The sequence below is a fragment of the Lagopus muta genome, chromosome 4 (assembly GCF_023343835.1).
Source record: "Lagopus muta isolate bLagMut1 chromosome 4, bLagMut1 primary, whole genome shotgun sequence".
Lineage (NCBI taxonomy): Eukaryota > Metazoa > Chordata > Aves > Galliformes > Phasianidae > Lagopus > Lagopus muta.
In genome coordinates this window covers 61,326,695-61,346,197 of record NC_064436.1, presented here as the reverse complement: position 1 = coordinate 61,346,197, position 19,503 = coordinate 61,326,695, and the positions used below count along the sequence as shown (strand labels likewise).

General features: G+C 41.5%; 1 protein-coding gene across 1 annotated transcript in view; it reads right to left on the bottom strand.

The window, feature by feature from the left end:
• The window catches only part of CPZ (carboxypeptidase Z), a 36,412-nt gene that overhangs the window by 15,660 nt on the left and 1,249 nt on the right, over positions 1 to 19,503 (bottom strand). The window contains exons 2-6 of the mRNA XM_048943709.1: positions 7,484 to 7,507; positions 5,854 to 6,228; positions 4,846 to 5,058; positions 3,205 to 3,401; positions 2,069 to 2,230 (exon numbers count right to left, since the gene is read on the bottom strand). Coding sequence (XP_048799666.1) covers positions 2,069 to 2,230; positions 3,205 to 3,401; positions 4,846 to 5,058; positions 5,854 to 6,228; positions 7,484 to 7,507 — 971 coding nt within the window. The remainder of the gene's footprint in view (positions 1 to 2,068; positions 2,231 to 3,204; positions 3,402 to 4,845; positions 5,059 to 5,853; positions 6,229 to 7,483; positions 7,508 to 19,503) is intronic.

Genomic DNA, 19,503 nt, shown 5'->3' with positions numbered 1-19,503 from the left:
AAGTGGGCTTAAAGTAGCATAGCTACTTCCAATAAGCTAGACATATATATTTATAATGACTGTTGTGATATAACATTGTTATTACTCAGCATGTTCTGGGTAATTAGTACTTTGTGCTGTAAATGCAGGCAGGTTCCCAACTAAATGATTAATCTTGGATTGCCATTTGGGAATAGGATAACAGATATATAGAAGTGAGCTGTGCTCAGAGATTTATTGCAAAACACAGGCATTCCTAGTCAAAATTCTGGCTTTAAAGGGAGGAAAAGAAATTCCTTAAAAGAGAACACGGATGGCTCTGAACCTAATACCTGTATGACAAAGTAAATCCTTCACGAGACAAGATAAACCATGAAAAAAATACAAAGCACAAGTGGAATGACCTGAAACAATTCCCTCTCTAGACATCTATCCTAAAATACATTTTGTCAGCTGTTTTCATTTAACCTCTGGTTCTGCTTCACATGCTCTCAACTCTTCTTTCTCATCTGAGGCTCTGTAAATTACTTGCATTTACTGTTCAGTGTTATTGGTCATTGTTCAGGAAAAAGTTGGAAATTATTATGCCCATGACCTCTTATTCTTTCAGAAATCTAGTGACATGTGCTGGGATCTGTACAATAACATGCATAAAGTAGAATAAACTTCTTGATATGACTTACATTGAAAATCAGTGATCTGATAGAAAGTGCACCATTAAGTTCCTCATAGCTTTGCATCATCACATCTATATTAGGCTGAGGAAGTGAGGTGCTTTCATCCACGTGTCAATACTGTGAAATGGGTTACCAAAACACTGGGGGAGCATTAGAGATTTCTTTGGGATATAGTACAGCCCTTTTATGAGAACATCTATAGAAAAGTAGAAATTCACAGAGTGCTGTCTCAGATCTTTTGCTAACACTGAAAAAGGCTGCTGAAACAATCCTGTTCCCCATGGGAACTCTGGGTATCACTTAGTGAAGATAAGTGCAAGTTCTTGCAGTTGAGTTTCCCATTCTGCTCTCTGAGTCTAGAGGTGGCAGCAACTCTCCATTCCAACACCACTGCTGCCCGACTGGATTTTCCCATTGCTCCAGCTGCTTGTAGTCATTTATAACCACTGTTTTTGAGGAAAGCATATGCCACATGACTTCACACTAAGCCTTTTTGTGGTTTCCAAGTCAGAAACCACAGCTGCATCAAACCTGTGCAGAGCTTAATGCAATGAGATCCGAGTCTGACAATCACAGAATTGTTGGTTTTGGCAGGGACCTCTGGAGACCACCTAAAACTGTACAGAATACTCCAGATGGGGCCTCTCCAGGGCACAGTAGAGGAGGAGGATCACATTCCCCTACCTGCTGGCCACGTTTTTTTTAATGCAACCCACAATATAAAAATGCATAAAAAAGCTTTTCAATATAGAATCATAGAATGGCCTGGGTTGAAAAGGAACAAAATGATAATCCAGTTTCAACCCCCCTGCTATGTGCCAGGTCACCAACCACCAGACCAGGCTGCCCACAGCCACATCCAGCCTGGCCTTGAATGCCTCTGGGGATGGGGCATCCACAACCTCCATGGGCAACCTGTTCCAGTGTGTCACCACCCTTTGTGTGAAAAACTTCCTCCTGATATCTAACATAAACCTCTCCTGTCTCAGTTTAAAACCATTCCCCCTTGTGTTTCTTTGACCTTACTGCTCAAGTCAACCACAATTCAGTTTGATAATCTCTTTCTAATGAAATTAGAGTGCTTGAACAACATTAAGGGAGGCAATGATAAAGAAAAAACAGAAGAACAAAAACATGGTACCTCAATTTAAAAAACTAACAGTGAATTGATACCTGTTATGATTCTTAGTTTATAATAGCATCATACAAATTATCAACAAATTTTCCCAGTGACACCTGCCTCTTTGGCCAGACCTGCACCAGGATTTTTCATGGCAATTCTGAACATGTTAAGTTTAGTCCGACATATAAAATCTTATTACTAGAGAATAACCTAAGGCCAAGCAATCTCAGGTTCTTAATTTCTGAGCTGCTCTGTAGTATATGAAATGTATAAAATCTGTAATTCATACCTTACCCCACCAGTAGGATTGCGGAATGGGGATATGGTCCAGGCGGGCCCCACGAATCCCAGCTCTTCTATAAGCTTCTGAAGTCAGATCAGGGAAATTTCTGTTCAGGTCCAAGTTCTGAGCTGTCTGCCGGCCAATCACCCATCCATTGTAACCAGCACCCTAAGATGTAACATGGAAGCCCAGTTCAGTATAACTTAGTGGGAAAAGGAGGTGTTTAAAATTTCATTTTATAATTAGCAATGTTATGTTTTAAAATACATCAGAGATAAGCTAAAAATGTATATGCAGTCAGAAAAAGCCATAGTTATTAATCATTCCTCATCCCCGAGATTGCCCTTACTAGCATATGAAAGCTATTTCACTCACCAGTGATGTGACTCATGAGAGGAGCACAGCAGTTTCTTACTCAACACAGAACAACATGCAGAGTGGGTTAGAAGAGAAGAAAAGAAAAACAAAATTACAGCTCTTGCTCAAAGAAAAGTTCAGGCAGTATGCAATACCCCCAGTATCATTCTAATGGGTAAAGCTCACCACTTGAGCAACTCAAAAAAAGGAAAGTCCTGTTTTCATGTTTCATGCCAATTACGCTATTGATAGAAGTGAGGTAAAAAGAAGAATGCTAGGTAACATCTGTCAGAAGTGTTGCTTTCATACATCTCCTTCAGACATCAGCTGATCTCTGAAAGCTGGCATCCTTATGAAAGCTTGAAAGTACAGACCATATTACCATTTTATTACATCTGTTAGTCTACAAGAGAAATAACGTCTATTCCACAGTATTAAATTATGTTTCCTTACTTACAAACTAGTTTAAAAGTCATTAAAGTGAGTCAGTGGGCATCCTGTTCTAGAACTGATAACAGAGACTGTGAAATGTGTGAAAAAGTAGCACAGTCATTCCCACATCAATGCATGCAGGGAGGAAAAATGGCAAACATGGCTCTAGTTGCTTTGAAGGTCTGTTCACATTGTCTTCAGAAAGCAATCTACCCCCATAGCAGCCTGGAAGCCCAGCTGCTGGTTATTAGCACTCTGTTCCATACTTGCTGCTTCACTTAAAGTTTGTATTTTCCTAGGGGGAATTTTAGAAGCAGGAAGCACTGAACATTTATTTATAAAAAGTCTCTTACTTCTTCCGCAGCCAGTTCATACCCATCTGGGTTGAGTGAAGGCAGGAGATGAATTCTGGTGTTATTGATCAAAGTTTGGATGCGAGGGTTCCCGAGAAGATACTCTGAACACAGATACTGAGCAAGGTATATCAGCAGTTCTTTTCCCACAACTTCATTTCCATGCATATTGCCAATGTACTTAAATTCTGGCTTGACTGTGGAACATGAAGCAATGAGATGCTTTAATTTGATTATACCTGGATGGCTTCCAAAAGAAGAGTAACACAGACAGCTTATAGACGAAAGTTTTATTTACAGTAATTTAATGCATATATTGCTGTAAACAGTACAGCAACTCCAGATGAATTTCTCTCCCCTACAAGTCAGTTCAGCAATGATTTAAATCACTTTCTGGATGGGTGAAACAAAATCCATACTTTCGGGATCATGTACAATAAGGGGCAATCATTGCTCTAAGCTTTTTTTTTTTTTTTTTTTTTTTTTTGACTCATTAGTTGTGATGCTGCAAATGTCAAGCTGTAGAAAAGGGACAAAACACACCCCTGGCACTCTCACTTAGCTTGGGCAGCTACGATGCTTTGTATTGTCACACATCTTAGAAATGACCTGCAGATGTGTAATATATTACCCACGTATTTGGAACATAAATTAGGTAATGCATAAAAAATGCCTTTTAGGCTAAACAGACTTGGAATAGAACTATTAGTAACACTAAACCTCACAGTTCTCTGCAGCTATTCTCTCAGTTTCCATCCTTCATTAGAGATTAATGGAAAGTAGAAAATAGATGCACCCTTTCCTGTCTAGCCCTTTATTTTCATCTTTGATCCCATCCATCGCCTAGCACTGGACCTGGAAGGAGGGCTGGCACAGAGCTATTGTGCCAGCTTACTAAGGCTACCAAAATCACGTCCTGAGAATCATGGAGCAATAGATTTAGAAGGAAATGCTAGGTGATGTGTTAAACTACCATCTTTTATCATACTATATCACACTTTTTATTTTAAAGCCTGATCCATAGGCTTTGTTTTATCCTGGCAAACAGAGTATTGCCTAAAAAAAGACACCTGCAACTTCTATCCTTTTTACACAAGAGAAGAAGGACAATTGGCCAACAGGTAGGAGTTTAGAACTTTGCTGTATTAATGATTTCTTCTGGGATTTTGCTGAAGTTCAAAGGCATCTCAGAATATCCCCACACCGTGCAAGGAAGTGTGGCTGAGAGCAAACAAAGTGAACACTAGGCTCAGCTGCCCTCTCTGCCTCCCCAGGGGCAAAGAATACAGAAAACACAGAAGCTTTACCTCAGGTAATAAGCTCATAAATGTATTTGGATGTAGCTCTGTGCTGAGCCTACACGGAGGCTGGAGAACTCTCCAAAAACTTTGCAAACTGGGCATAAATAAATAATAGTCATACCACTGTGCTCGTATACATGGCCATATATTTAGGAACAAGGAATTTAGGAAAATGCAACTGGGCAATAATTACTGCAGCAAATCATCTGCCATCACAGTAATCCGAGAATACAATGTTTTTCAATAAACACTCCTTACATTTTAAGTAGTATCCTTTTAAAGAGGATGGATAGTATGTTGGATTTCCCTTAAGCAACCCATCAACACTGATAAAACTCACGTAGTTCATGGTGACCAGGCTTGGTTGAAAACTCAATCACAAAAAGGTCTTTTCCTTCAAAACTGCGACCTATGCTGTAAGTTGTTGCAATATGGGAGCATCTAGAAGCAGTCTTCTTCAACGTGCTCACCATTTGGGAATATGAATGATGTTTGAACTGAATAAAAGTAGCTGGCAAGTCTGAAGGCAAATCTTCTTCAACAACTACTTCTCCTGCAAAGAAAAATTGTAAGACAGTGTTTGAAAGTTGTCATTCTCAGAGGATTACATAAATACCTGTGCTTTTCCACAAAATATATTTTTCAATAATAGAATTATAGAAAATGAATCTGTAGTCAAAGCCTTAATTCTATGTACTACATCCTACACTGTTTATTTTGGCATATATTTCTTGAAAGAAAAAATAGTAATGCGTATGCACACCGACACATACACTGTGCAAAATCCAGTTGCAATTTAGTCTTTGGCATGCTTAATGCTCTTCAGTCATAAACATACAGATTTTTCCCTTTGAATCCGATGGATCAAATTTATTTTCAACGAAATTCAGCTATTCTGAACTATCTAGATCTTCTTCATCCAAACAAAGATCTGCTACTATTACTAATGAGATAACTTCACTGAGCTTGTCATGTCACCATGAATTTGTGTACTTCAAACCTTCAGTTTTTAAAAAATAAAATATTTTTAGGAAATGTTTCAAATACATAGACAGCTACCCAAAATGCTGAAACAGAGGACAAGATTTATCTAAATACATATCAAGTCCAAGTACATAGTACTGAGCTGCCTATCTTGATCTTTGTATGCAAGGGAGAGGAATGGGTACTTCTTGAGCCCAGTTTAATTAAGTGATTAAAACAGGTAGAACAAAATGAATCACACCTTGCAAATGTTTATAAATATGACAAGCTCAGAAGTGTTGTGCTGTAGGCATGTCAAGCTGACTGAGATGAGAACTTTCCAATCAAGTTGAGTAAGATGTGTCAACAGAGCCTCTTTCCTTACCTCTCAGCTTTGCCAGTGGGTCAAAACATCCTTCTTCTTCCCCAGCAAAAAAACGATCACAGTCTAAGAAGTAGGGCCAGGCCATGTCTATTGCATCAAAAGCAGAGATGCAATTTTTTTTCAGGTTTTCACAGACATGCCTGCAAGGCTTTATAACTTTGTCCTTTTCACACTGTGGGGCCAGCACTGAGCACCCCAGGAGCCTCAGATCTGGATTGCATTCTCCTTGCAGCAAGTTGTGCAGCACGCTTATGAGAATATACTCAGAGCTGTACTCAATCACTTCTCGAGACTTCTGATCCAGGAAATTAGGATACATTGTTTGAGTATAGGTAACATCTGTACAAGAACTTAAGGAGATGTCCACGCATTTTGCTATGAAAAAGAAAGGGGAACATATGAAAAATGGCTTCTATCATCTGTTCTCTGAAGAGTTCAAGGACAATATAACAACACATTTAACGAACATTTTTCTGTTCTTATTCACAGGTAGGCCTGAGGTAGTTTGCAATACTCTCATATAAATTAGTATCTGAAACAGAAAAAAAATGATGGGAAGTATACTTAGTCCAGAGATTGACAGTGAACGGTCTGATGCAAGTAGATGTCATTCAGGATTCAAATGGCATTTTGATTGAGAGATGCTCCAAAAGTAATCCCTCTAGTTTATTATGTTGGTCCACAGCACAACATCAGAAGCAGATGCTGGTAGTATGACAGTAGGGGTTGAACTTTCCCACCAGTTTTCCACTAAATTTTGTTGCTGTGTGACAGATGGCAGCAGAGTGACAGAGGAGCAGTCTGACAAAATGGTGCCTGATATGGCAGTGTGTATGAAGAAGAGGTGTGCCACTGAATTCCTCCACGCAGAAAAAATGACATCCACTGACATTCACCAACACAGGAGTGCCTGGCCCATATAGGAATTCATTTAACAAATCATATTTGGAAAATACATCGGAACCAAATATAAAATTATCAAAATCTGGTTACCAAAGGAAAGACTATCTCATGCTCTAATATGGTAAAAACACAGAATCCTGAAAAAGGTGTGCTTATGATATGCTCTCTTCCCTGTCCTTGCCTCACAGTATGGATTCACTAATAACGTGAGATTACATTGATATTTTTTTTATTCGAGGGGAAGGTATTGGAAAAAATATCTTCTTTTTTTGCCTGGTCACCAAAATTTGACAGAGTTTAATCTCTCTGAAACTTCAGCCTCTCTGTGAAGTTTGATTGCAATTGCAATTCAGAAGTTATTCTGTGACTTGGCTTACAGACATGCAATTTAATACACTTTAAGAAATCAAGATAAGAGATGTTAGAAAGTAAAAATGCTGCTAACACCTTCAGTCAACTCAGAGGTAAAAAGGAAGTAATAAAGAGATGTCTCATCATAAAATTTCTGGATATTATAGTAGTGGACCCAGGTATTAGCATTTTTATCTTGCTAATGTCTCTAAATGGTAAAAAATGTCAGAATGGCAAAATTCTCCTCTGTATGAGACCATCTCTCCAGAAACTAGACCTACTACAGCATCCATTGTAGAAAACTTTTCAGGAAATAATGAAGAAATACTTAAGATGCTGAGATTTTCCAAGGAGAGCAAGTAAAGCCACATCCTACCTTTCTGTGCAGTTTGGCATTGACCTGCAAACAAAGAAGGCAAAAATAGCATTAGGACAGCAGCACCTATCTCACCTCACAGTAGGAATTGTCCAACCTGGAAGTCCCACTGGGTCTGCTGCATCTCCATGTACACACACAAATACAAACATACGTATGATTCCCCAATAGCCAGGCTTGGTCTACCCAGTAGCTGACCCCTGAATCTGCTGGTACATCAGTGGCTCAGCCACTGACGCACACACTAGTCTAACTGGTAGCTGGCCCATATCTGGGGTCTCACTGGTACAAAGACCCAAGTTCCCTGATCTCCTCAGTAGTTGGCTTAGACCTTCTGGGCTCTCAGTAGCCAAATCTGAGACCTTTTGGTTTCTCCAGTGTCCATTCCAGTTCTCAAATGCTCAGTTCCCAGACCTCTTGTCCTTTTGTCCCACTAATGTAGCTTGAAGTTTACTGTTAACAATACACACAAACACACACAATCCATTTCGGTTGCTGCTCCCCAGACACAGGAGTCCCTCTGCCATGTGTTTCCTACAACAGCTGCTGGAATGTGGAGCCCCATCCACCCACATCAATAAAGAAAAGAGAGAATCTCAAACAAGAAAATAATTGGAAATAGAGTTTAATAAGAAGACAGAACAGATTCAAATGAGCAGGCGTAGGACATAAGCCAACAAGAATATTGCCTAGCCAGTCTCTGGCCCAATTAAAAGAGGGAGGATTTGACAATACATACAAGTGTAGTTGTGTAAGAAACAGGGCCTAAGTTTAAAAAAGACATTGAGCTGTGCAGTCTTGACAACCTCACAACATTTCTGGACATGCTTAAAACTCTAAGTTATGTGCCTAGGAAACTTTGGAAATTTGGGAACCTGGTTTAGTCTAAAATACCACAGGAGTCTTCATGTAAATACTAACAGGCTTTATGGACCCTCATCTAACAAATCTCCTGGTCCTACATAATCCTGTACATATAACTTTCTCATGGAGAAAATAAGCTTTTGCTGGTTGTAAGAGGATATATTTCTTCCCATCTGACTTGATCCTATCTCTAGATACTGCATTTTATAATCCATTTAATAGCATCTTGAAACTAATTATTTGCCTTCCAGCTACTCTCACTGGAAAGCTTTCCCAAAAGCTCACTCCTCTAATAGCTAGAAATTGCCTTTTAATTTTCTGCCTAAAAGTAGTCATGGCCAGCTTATATCCATGTATTTTTGTGCCAACATTGTCCTTCCGCTTAAATAGCTCTCTGCACTCCCTGGTGCATGCCTTCTCTCTGTGTTTATGGAGAGCAGTCAGATCCTCTTAGCTTTCTATTTACTAGGTCAAATAAACAAGCTCTTTTAATTCTGAGTAACTCTATTTGATGACCCAGGGGAGTCTTCTTTTGTTCCTGTAGCCAACGATTCTATACTGTCCTTCTCTGTTTCTGGCAACTAAAGAAAAATACTGCTACTAACGTTGTTTTCATCAGTGCCTCATAGAAGCTAAGCCATTATGTTTGAGCTTTTCTAACACTGAAGGGTCTAGTAATATCTTGGGGAACCTATGTTGTTATTTGTTCTGTCACTTTGAATATAGACACCTAGCTTTTTGCTCAGTGAATTGAGCTTTGTTTTCTATTTTCTTTCTAAGGGAATTTTAAACTTCTCCCAGCAAATTTGTTTAAATGTAATCATGTACATATGTTCTGCTAATCAGTTGATCAGTCCTTAGCCAAAATAAAATCATTATAACTAGAACAAAATTAAGCCTGGAATTTTATGTTGGAAGCAGACTTTTAATTGGATATGAGTCTAGTTCTATATTATGAACTGTCATCGATCCACATTTCCTCATAAAATAAATGAGGGCTCAGACCAAGCAGAAACAGCCCATCTCCAACAGCAACAAATTCCAGTATCCAGCAAGCTGGAAAAAATTTTACCCATAAAAACACTTTTCCTGGCTTGGTTCATTATGCTAGTGCAATACACAATACCTGGTTCATCAATACTGCTTTCTGTCATAGGATTTTAATGTTTCCCCTACTTTGGCATGATCCCTTACTAAGGTGAGAGCACGCGTAAAAAAGCCTCAGCTCAGCCAGGTCCCACATTTTGTCTTACATGTGGGGATAATCAGAGAAGAGATTTTTGTACAGTGCTAGGTGGGAAGGAGAAAGGAATAAACACTCAGAATCAGAGTCATTAAGGTTGGAAAACACCTCTAAGATTATCAAGTCCAACTATCAACCCATCATCACTGAGCCCACCAACTCATGTCCCTCAGTGAGATTAATACCTTTCACTACACTGAAGGGTGGTTAAGAAATGACTGCACTGTAGCTGATCTTATTATAAACTGGAGATTGTGTGCACTAGGTATAGTTCTTCATGGGGAGTAGGAATAGTCTTTCTCCAACTCTTTACATTTCCTCAAAAGTAATGTCCTTTCCCTCTTGGAAGGCTCTGTGACCTGCTACAAATGTCATTTTTGTTTGTCTCTCTGATATATGATGATCAAATAATGATTCTGAGTCATACACAGTTTTCCATACCAGTATTATTGTGCAGGAGTGCTATACCCATCAGTCAGTTTCATACGTGGCACAAACATATTTTCAATGGTATCCCAATATTGCGCTTATTCAGCTGGAGCAGAAAGGCATTCTGGCAACAAGATGGACTAAGTAGAGGAAACCAAAGGGAAATGGCAGCCAGGCATGGTCTGGGCATGGTGCTGCTGCTGCTTACCCCTGCTCTGGCTCTATGAACAGCCTTACTGCTTTTAGCAGATGCTGCTTTCTGCCCAGCTGGCCAGAGAGAAAGGTGCTGCAAAGGAGTGGATATCTGATGGAACAGATGTGTAAAACTCTGCTAAGTCATATCCTGCAGCTGGGTTCATGAGAGGTCTGAATCCTTTTGTGAGCAGGAATAGACATTAATACAGGAAAGACAAAGATATCTCTGGTTTCAGGTTGTCTACTACTTAGCTTCTACACTTGGTTGTTTTTATCATATTTATATAGAGGGGAAATCTATAAAGTAATAAGGCTATTATCCATTATTAAGAACATTGATTGAGGAAGATAGATTTAGTTTTCAGATGAAGAAACCAAATCCATGTAAACGTGTACCTTACCTGTGGCAACTGAAGCTGTAAATATCAGAATGTGATAAGCAGGGGCAATTCTTCAGTAAAAGATGAAGCTTCTTACAACTTATGCTTAAACTCTGTTTCCCACTATTTTTGGCCTGCAATGTTCCTCATGAGCTTGAAACTATCAAGTCTCACTCACTGACAAGCAGAAAAACTGACTCTTTCCTCCTAGATCCTAAACCTAGAGCTAAGCTTAAACTTAGATCTAGAAGATGAGGATGTTCAGGGGAGACCTTATCACAGAATCACAGAATAACAGAATTGCAGGTGTTGGAAGGGACCTCCAGAGATCATCGAGTCCAACCCCCCTGCCAAAGCAGGTTCCCTACACCAGGTCACACAGGTCGGCATCCAGGCAGGTCTTGAACATCTCCAGAGAAGGAGACTCCACCACCTCCCTGGGCAGCCTGTTCCAGTGCTCCGTCACCTCACTGTACAGAAGTTCTTGCGCACATTTGTGCAGAATTTCCTATGCTGCAGTTTCCGGCCATTTCCCCTTGTCCTGTCTCCACTCACCACTGAAAAGAGTCCATCCTCGCCATTCTGCCCCCCACACCTTAGATATTTATAGACCTGGATCAGGTCCCCTCTCAGTCTTCTTTTCTCCAGGCTGAACAGACCCAGTTCACTCAGCCTTTCTTCATAGGAGAGATGCTCCAGGCCCTTCACCATCTTTGTGGCCCTCCACTGGCCTCTTTCCAAGAGATCCCTGTCCTTTTTGTACTGAGGAGCCCAGAACTGGATGCAGTACTCCAGATACCAGGGCAGAGTAGAGGGGGAGGATCACCTCCCTCGACCTGCTGGCCACGCTCTTTTTAATGCACCCCAGGATGCCATTGGCCCTCTTGGCCACAAGGGCACACTGCTGGCTCATGGCCAACCTGTCGTCCACCAGGACACCCAGGTCCCTCTCCGCAGAGCTCCCCTCCAGCAGCTCATCCCCCAGCCTGTACCGGTGCATGGAATTATTCCTCCCCAGATGCAAGACTCTACACTTGCTTTTGTTAAACGTCATCCAGTTTTTTTCTGCCCAGCTCTCCAGCCTGTCCAGGTCTCGCTTTACACTCTTTACAGCTCCCTGAAAGGTATCTGTATCAAGGTGAAGGTCAGGCATTACCTCTTTTCTCAGGTAACTAGTAATAGGATGAGAAGTAATAACTTTAAGTTGCACCAGGGGATATTCAGACTGGATGTTAGAAAAACGTCTTCTCATAAGTGTGGTGAGGTATTGTAACAGGCTGCCCAGGGAGCTGATGGAGTCACCGTCCCTGGAGGTGTTTAGGAAACATGAAGATGTGGCACTGAGGGACATGGTTAGTGGGCATGGTGGGGGTGGGTTGATGACTGCACTAGATGATCTTAGTAGTCTTTTCCAACCTTAACAATCCTATGATTCTAAGTACCATGCATGTGCACTGTAACATACTGTTTTCTCCCTGTCTCCCTCTGCCAGAAACATCTATGCAGCTTCTGTCATCTCAGAGGCCAGCTCTGCCCAGCCTGTGGCACTTCTGTCCACCACAGCCCCATACAAGCTGCTGTGTGAACCATTCATCAGCCAAGACTCCGTCATGTAAACACAGACAAGTGAGCAGCCTGATCTTCCAGGTTATCAGGAGTTACTATGCATACGAACAAGAGAGAAAAGGTCTGCTATAAAGCAAGTTGTAAATGTGTATGAATGCTGGTGTGGTGTTTGGACATTTCCTACTTTTCCTAATGCCAATTCTTGCATTTGTTTGGGAGGGTGTGGCTCTGCGAGGGCCAAAGATAATTCTCCAGTGCCTGTACTTATACAAAGAAGTGTGGATGCACGTAGCTGGGTCTGAGCCTCCTGCCTGTCTCTCAGAGCCCAACCCTAGAACTGCACACTCCCTCCTGCACCCATGAACTCTGGGTCCCCACGCACAGAAATGATCAGCAAAGAAATCTCTGTCACAGCTTGCTTCAGCAATGTTTTCTCTTTTTCTTCTAAGTAACAGTGGACAATAATGTACAGACAGCTTCTCAGGCCTCCAGTTTAACTTGGCAGACTTCAGTTGCTGATTCTTGTGTACTTGAGAAAGCCTAATGTTTTTCCATTCTTTGAGCAGAACCTTTCCTGGGCTCAGAGGAAGACGGTTCTTCCTCCTCACAGTCCAATTTGTGGACAGGTTGCTACAAAGAGACCTTTTTCTTCCTGATTCAGAACAGTCTTTTCAATTTTTTATGACCATTTTTCTACTTTAGCTTTTCCATCAGAGGTACAAAAACCCTCTCAGTAGCACAGTTGCTATTTAAGATTATGGATAAAGTCACTTACTGAAGAGCAGAAAAGCCATTTCAAGCTTTCTGAGCCCTCTCTACAACATACACTTCTGGTTTTAATTTGCAAAAGCAAGCTTGAAAATCTACAATACAGCACATACATATTTTACTGCCAAGATTACATTTTTTCCCCTTGATGATTCAGCACTGAAAGCAGCAAGCTGCTGTGATTAACCCATAACACAGACAATAGATCTCAATAGCTACCTCCAATGCTGTGGCTTGGCTGGTTGCCTTTTCAAAAGCAAGGCCAATAGGAGACTTAGGCACTAGAGGAATAAGCCCAAAGGTGATCATAAATTCAAAACATCTAAATCATTCAGTGAGGCTTACACAATTGCATTGTAATGACTGACAGACTGAACAAGATCAGATGATTTATTTTGTAAAGAGCAGCACACCCCCTACCACTTTTCTGGGTTTCTTACTATTTTGAATAGGAAGACATATGTATTCCTTTTAGCCTGTTTAAAGTCAAACTCTCCTTTTCCAAATAGAACATTTCAGTTTCAGATCATGTTAGAATTGCTTTCTCTGTGCTTCTACGTGGCTGACTGAGTCAGTCTTTTTAATGATCATCTACCTTTTAACACTAAAGATGCAAAACTTAATATCAGTGGTAATATGCAAACACTGCTGGGCTGTATCACTTTGCAATACCACCTGCAAACAGCAAAGCACTGACAACCTCCAGAGCTCAGTCCTGGATACAGCACTGGTTAAAACCAGGAAACACAGTAAGGTATCAATGGGTGGAGGATAATTTGGAGAACTAAATTTATGGCAGTGAAATGAGGTGGCTGAATAGCTTGGCTAGGGTATAAATGGTCAAGCAGAAAATAGAGAAGGAATGTAACTGTGTATCTAAGGCACATGCACAGGGGCAAAAGCGGAGAAGATCCCAAGCCACGGGATTTCCAGGAAAACTGAAGGAGTTAGAAGAAAAAAAAAAAAAGCAGCCCACGTGGTTAATTGCTTTTTCTGGATACATCAGAGTCTTTGTGTGGTGAGGACTATGTTCCTAACATTTATCTTCCACTCCAGCAATTACTGTAATTTTCCCAGAGAGAGAAGTATTTGCTCCTTTCAGTATCTAAAGGGGGGCTATAAGAAAGAACAGGACAGACTCCTTACCATGATTTGTTTTGACAAGACAAAGAGAAACGGTTTCAAACAAAAAGGAGGGGGATTTAGATTTGATATAAGGACAAAACGTTTTTTTACAATAAGGCTGGTGAGGCATTGGAACAGATTGTCCTGACACGTGGTAAGATATCCCCATCCTTGGAGACACTGAAGGTCAGGTTGGACAGGGCTCTGAGCAAGTTGACCGAACTGTAGATGTTTCTGTTCACCACAGGGAAGTCGGACCAGATGACCTTCAAAAGTCCCTTCCAACTCAAATGATTCTATGATGATGATTCTATGATATACCTGAGGCAGCTCTTAGGGAGTGCTAAACTGAACCCAGCAGCATTAGGATCTAAGACAGAGAGGGGTGAAATGCATTGACTAAGGAGAAAACCAGGCCTGTAACACTTGCACTGCATCATGTGAACTCCCTGAATCATAGTCAAATATCATCGATAATGTGTCACAAATGCCTAGGTAGACAATTCAGGAGACTGAAATTGATTAGTTCCCTTTAAATAAGCAGGCAGGCAGATAAGATCTCTCTTTCTATACTCCACTTTCTTTGCCCATTCTGTATGTGCTCTCTTTGTAGTCGATCTATGCACCTGCATTTCTACAAAATGGCATATCTAAGCTAATGTCTGGATGCTGTCTGACAAAAAGTATATGTGGAAATATCAGCCCTTTTCCTTACTTGCCTCCTCAAATTGTCTAATTTGCATTCAAACACATAAAGTACACTACCTCTACCTGCAAATGGCAGTTAACTAAAATTCAAAGCCAACTCCTCTGGCTCAGAGAGAGTCTCAGGGAGAAATGGGCAGACGTGCTTCCTAGGATCTCAGTGAATGTGGGTGATACAAGCCTATTTTCAACCCCCACATGAAGAAGCCTGAAAACATTTGAAAGAGATTAATGACTAATCTGCATTCACTTTGAGGGTAAGATCACAGCAGGAAGAGGCAAGGCAATGATTGTTATTAATCCACCTTCTCTCTAATCACCTGCTTCTCAGAGTCCACTTAAGCAACCATTTTATTGAGCTATTGGGGTGCGTCCCTACAGCAATGATGCTGCAACTAGCTCCTCCAGGCCTGCTTCTCCTGTATGCACAGGGCTAGGACATGTGACATGATGCTGAAGGTGAGATGGGATCTCCCATGGGAGATGGGTGCTCTTACAGTCTGCAGGCCACCACCCAAAATCTGTGAAGATGCACACAGAGACTTGACACTCAGCAACAACTCAAAATCAACCTCAAGAGTTGTCCAGATTAAACTCAAAGCTTTTATTTTAGGAGCCTTAAACAAATTGAGGAAAATTACTGCTGGCTGGCTGTCCATCCCCACTGACTGTCTCTGTGCTTCTGGCAATTGAATTTCCTATGCCATCCCAGCTGCATCTCTGGCTGGGAAGTGCTGCTCCAGAGAGCCCTTCCAGCTGAAAATCCCAAGCAGAAAAATAACCCCAGAAGAAAACCTGCTAAATGCCTTCTTTTGGCCTCAGCTGTGATGCTTTCCTTGTTGCAAGGCAAAATCTACAGCTGTGAAAAAGAAAACACAAGAAAACAAAAATAGCAACAGCAGATGCTGGACTTGCATTTGCTGTTTCAAGATCTGACCATACATAGGGATCATTTCTCTGTGTATGGCTAGTGAAAGTTAGAGAAAACTGTTCAGATCTAGACAATGCTGGTGTTAAAACAACTAAGGTGAGAAGGTTGAAGAGGTCAGGAAATTTACTACCTTCTAAGGGATCAAATTATCATCAGAGTGACTGGAGAAAGGTGAAACCGCCTACTAGGCTGGTAATGCAGATCCGTGACATCTCCATAGCTTTACTTTGTGCATGTATATTCTCTAAAGCTCAATTCTCAGTTCCCACTTTCTAATGATGCAGTACTCTCTCAGTGCTTTGATCTACCAGAGTCAGAGGCTTACCTTTCAGTAAGTTCAGCTCTGTTGAATACCGCAGGACAGAGCCTCACATCTGATAAAACTCAAGATAAAAACCTCAATTTATTTTTCCAAAGCATTTGCCAAAATGTCATTCCATCCTCTTTAAGCACAGTCTATACAGCCCCCTAGAATAGCCTCGTCTCTTCGTTAGGTTAGATGCATGAAACGTTATAACTAACATCACACCTGGCTCCTCTGCAAGCAGTTCAGCTTCAGCCAAATGTGGTACTTTCTAATGCTACAAAAGATGGATAGTTAATTCAACATTCTTGACCAAAATCATAATAGTGTTGGGATTTTTAAATCCATGGTTTAGCCTCATTTTGTCTCCTAAATTGGTTGTCCTCTTATAACCCTGTAAAACTGAAATAGCACCAATTAAATCAATGGAACTACAATAGGATAGACAAATGTATTGAAATTCCATGGGCAGAACAACCTTAAATTACTAAATTCCATTGACATATGACAGCTACATCCAACTAGAATGTTTGTCCAAATGAGATTTAGCAGTCACAGAAATAATGAGGAGGAGCCCTACAAATAGACCAGGATGCAGCCTGTCAGCATCGAGCACCATGTTCAAAAGAAGGCAGGTGACTTCCTCTCACATCTGCACACTCAGCCTCTCCTGATTCAGAGGAGCTCACAGAACTTATGTAATATTTGCTTCAGATTTGAGAATGAGATGTCTCACATGACCTGGGTCATCTAGAGGGAATCTTGGCTGCTGTTAGCCAGCTGCAACTCCATTCAATCTCAAATTAACTGTGTGCTGGGAAAGGCTGTGTCAAGAAATTCTAAAGATCAATCATCACTGCTTCTGAGTCTAACAGCCTAGATACATCTTGGAAATTTTTGTGTGGGTTTTGACTTGTATTTAGACATTAACACTTCAAAAATACATAAACAAGTATCCTGAAGAAAACTTTGCATTCAGATTAAAATCATACATAAGTTATTTCAGCAGTAAAAGAATATACCCACCAAGTATACTTTCAATGTATACTCACAGCCTTTATAAGCGGCAGTTTCTGACTCACTTCCCATGTTAAATGTTGCCAAAACCAGTGTTGCAGAAATAATAATTGTGTAAAAATACTCAAGCCACTGATGGGAATCCAAACAGCTCACATGACTTGGTGATGAAAACCAAGTTTACGAGAGCTGGAATTTCTTGTCTTGTGAGAATGCATGATGTAGTTCTGCATTCCTTTGTTTTGACAAGACTTGGATACGTCCACTTTGGGCACAGCAGTGAGACTCCAAGATCTTGGGATCTCCCCCATGGGTTCCATGGCCACATTTCTCGTCTGGTTCTGCCCACTGTGGAACAAGAAATGCAGGAGGAACTGTACAGTCCCATGAAGAGCAGCTGGAGAAGCTTTGCCTCTATGTGTATGCACAGGCATGGAAACAAACAGTGGAAATGTGCACAACAGCTGAACTAAAACACTCAACTCATGAAGCTTCAGGGCCAGCCTGAAGCTTGTGGAAGGCAGTAGCTTCTCCCTTGGTCATGTACCAATAAAGTAAGGTAAACTATGAAAATGCTGGAGAGGGGAAAGAGAAAAGCACAGTACTTCATGCAAAGCGCTTTTTTTTCCAGTCTGAGTGTCTACAAAATGATCACTCTTACTTAAGGCCATAGATAGGATCTACCTCCCACTCCCAATGGTTAGGACCAGGGGCCCTCCTGAGGAGGCTGGGAGCAGATGAGAAACAACCATGTACAACAGCTTCAGTCCTCACAAGCAACATCCAATGGGCTAACTTCATCTATAAGCAACCCTGGCAATGTTTAAGAAGTGTCTGGATGGAGAGCTATGATATATAGTTTAGTTGCTGTGGTAGCAATGGTGATGGGAGGATGATGATCCTGTAGGTCCTTTCCAACCTTGTGATTCTATGATACCTTTCAGCTAGGGAGTTGAAACCCAGGTGCCCAGGCACCCCCTTTCTTCTCCATAGCTCCCAGCCCCATCTCCTGCCCAGAAGGCTGCACCTGGAGCCCATATAGAAGCCCCACAGGCAGCAGCCCACAACACCCAGCCCTAGCATGGGGCCTGCTCCCAGCTGTCCCTTTTCCTGTGAGGGAAGCCAGCTGCTTTCAGTGCTCTGAGGCATGTGACTCCAGCCTGCTGTTTTGTTTTGTTTTTTTTTTTGCTCACAGTGCTGCATTTCACTCATTACCACCAGAATAAACCAGTATTCAATGTGTGGTGCTCAGATAAAACAGAAACCTATGCCATTAGCTCCCTCTGCTAAAGGCTGGTCACCTTTCAGGACAACTTGCCAAGCTGTACTTTGCTTATCCAAGCTACAAGCTCAATGGCCAGCGAAACACATCAAAGTCTGGAAGAGATGCCTCTCAACAGGGCACTGTAGCATCCTATTGCTCAGAGAGGTAGTGGCTTCCTGGCTCCTTGTGGTGATGGCACACAGCAGAGAATGGGTCTGCTCTCTCTCCCATCATGGTTCTCAGCTGCTACTCAGGAAGCTCCCCACACGTTGCCTGATACTGATGCTCGTGCCATACGCTGGTGACAGTCCTGGTGTAGGGTGACAGTAATCATCTCCTTATTTTACTAAACACAAGGACACACAGCATTTCATCAGGATCTTTTTACTTTTAGCTTTGTTTTGATTTCTTATTGGAAAAAAAAGAATGAGTTGCAGAAGAATATTACTGAGAATCCTCCAAACCCAGCCCCAGCCTTGCTGAGAACCAGGCAGCAGTATTGGTTCCCCTGGCTTCCTCCCCTGCACTGGAAGCTCAGGGCACTTTGGCTCTGGCCACTGAATTCTGTCAAAATCTACACTTCGTGTGAGGGATCCTAAAAGAAGAGAAAATCCCAGTACAACAGCTGAAGGCATAACCTGCTGGATATTGAACATGAACATGTTCAGCACTGCAGTTCCCTGTTTTCATGTTGCCTGACACGATGTTACTTCCTTGGAAAAGGAAGAAGTTTGGCAGGTCTCTGGATACCCAGGTTGCCTCTTAATTCCTGGTCCAAGAATGGTTACTGGTAAGTGTACCCCATTCTCACACTGCACAACATACTTTAATGCCCACAGCCTGCCATCAGCCATCCTCTAGGGCCATTTTCCAGTCCTTCCATGTGCAAGGTGTATTTCCACCACCTGCCCTCCCCTAAAGACAGCACAACTGCAAACAGATCCTGCCACAATTACCCCTCAATTATCCCTGCTTTTATGGTTTCCAGGATTAATAACACCCCACAGCACATCTTTGATTGGCTGGAGAAGAATCAGAACTCTCTGAGAAAGGGTATGCTGCAAACCACACAGCCTCTTCCTGTAATTGGCTGCAAATAGTCTACAACATTTCCCTTTGTGCAGCTTTATCCAAAAATAAAATCCCTTCAGGCTGTGGTAGACCTCACTTTGATGTTTGTGGGAACAGCACTCTAAAATTATATACACTGCATGGCACACGGGTTGTGT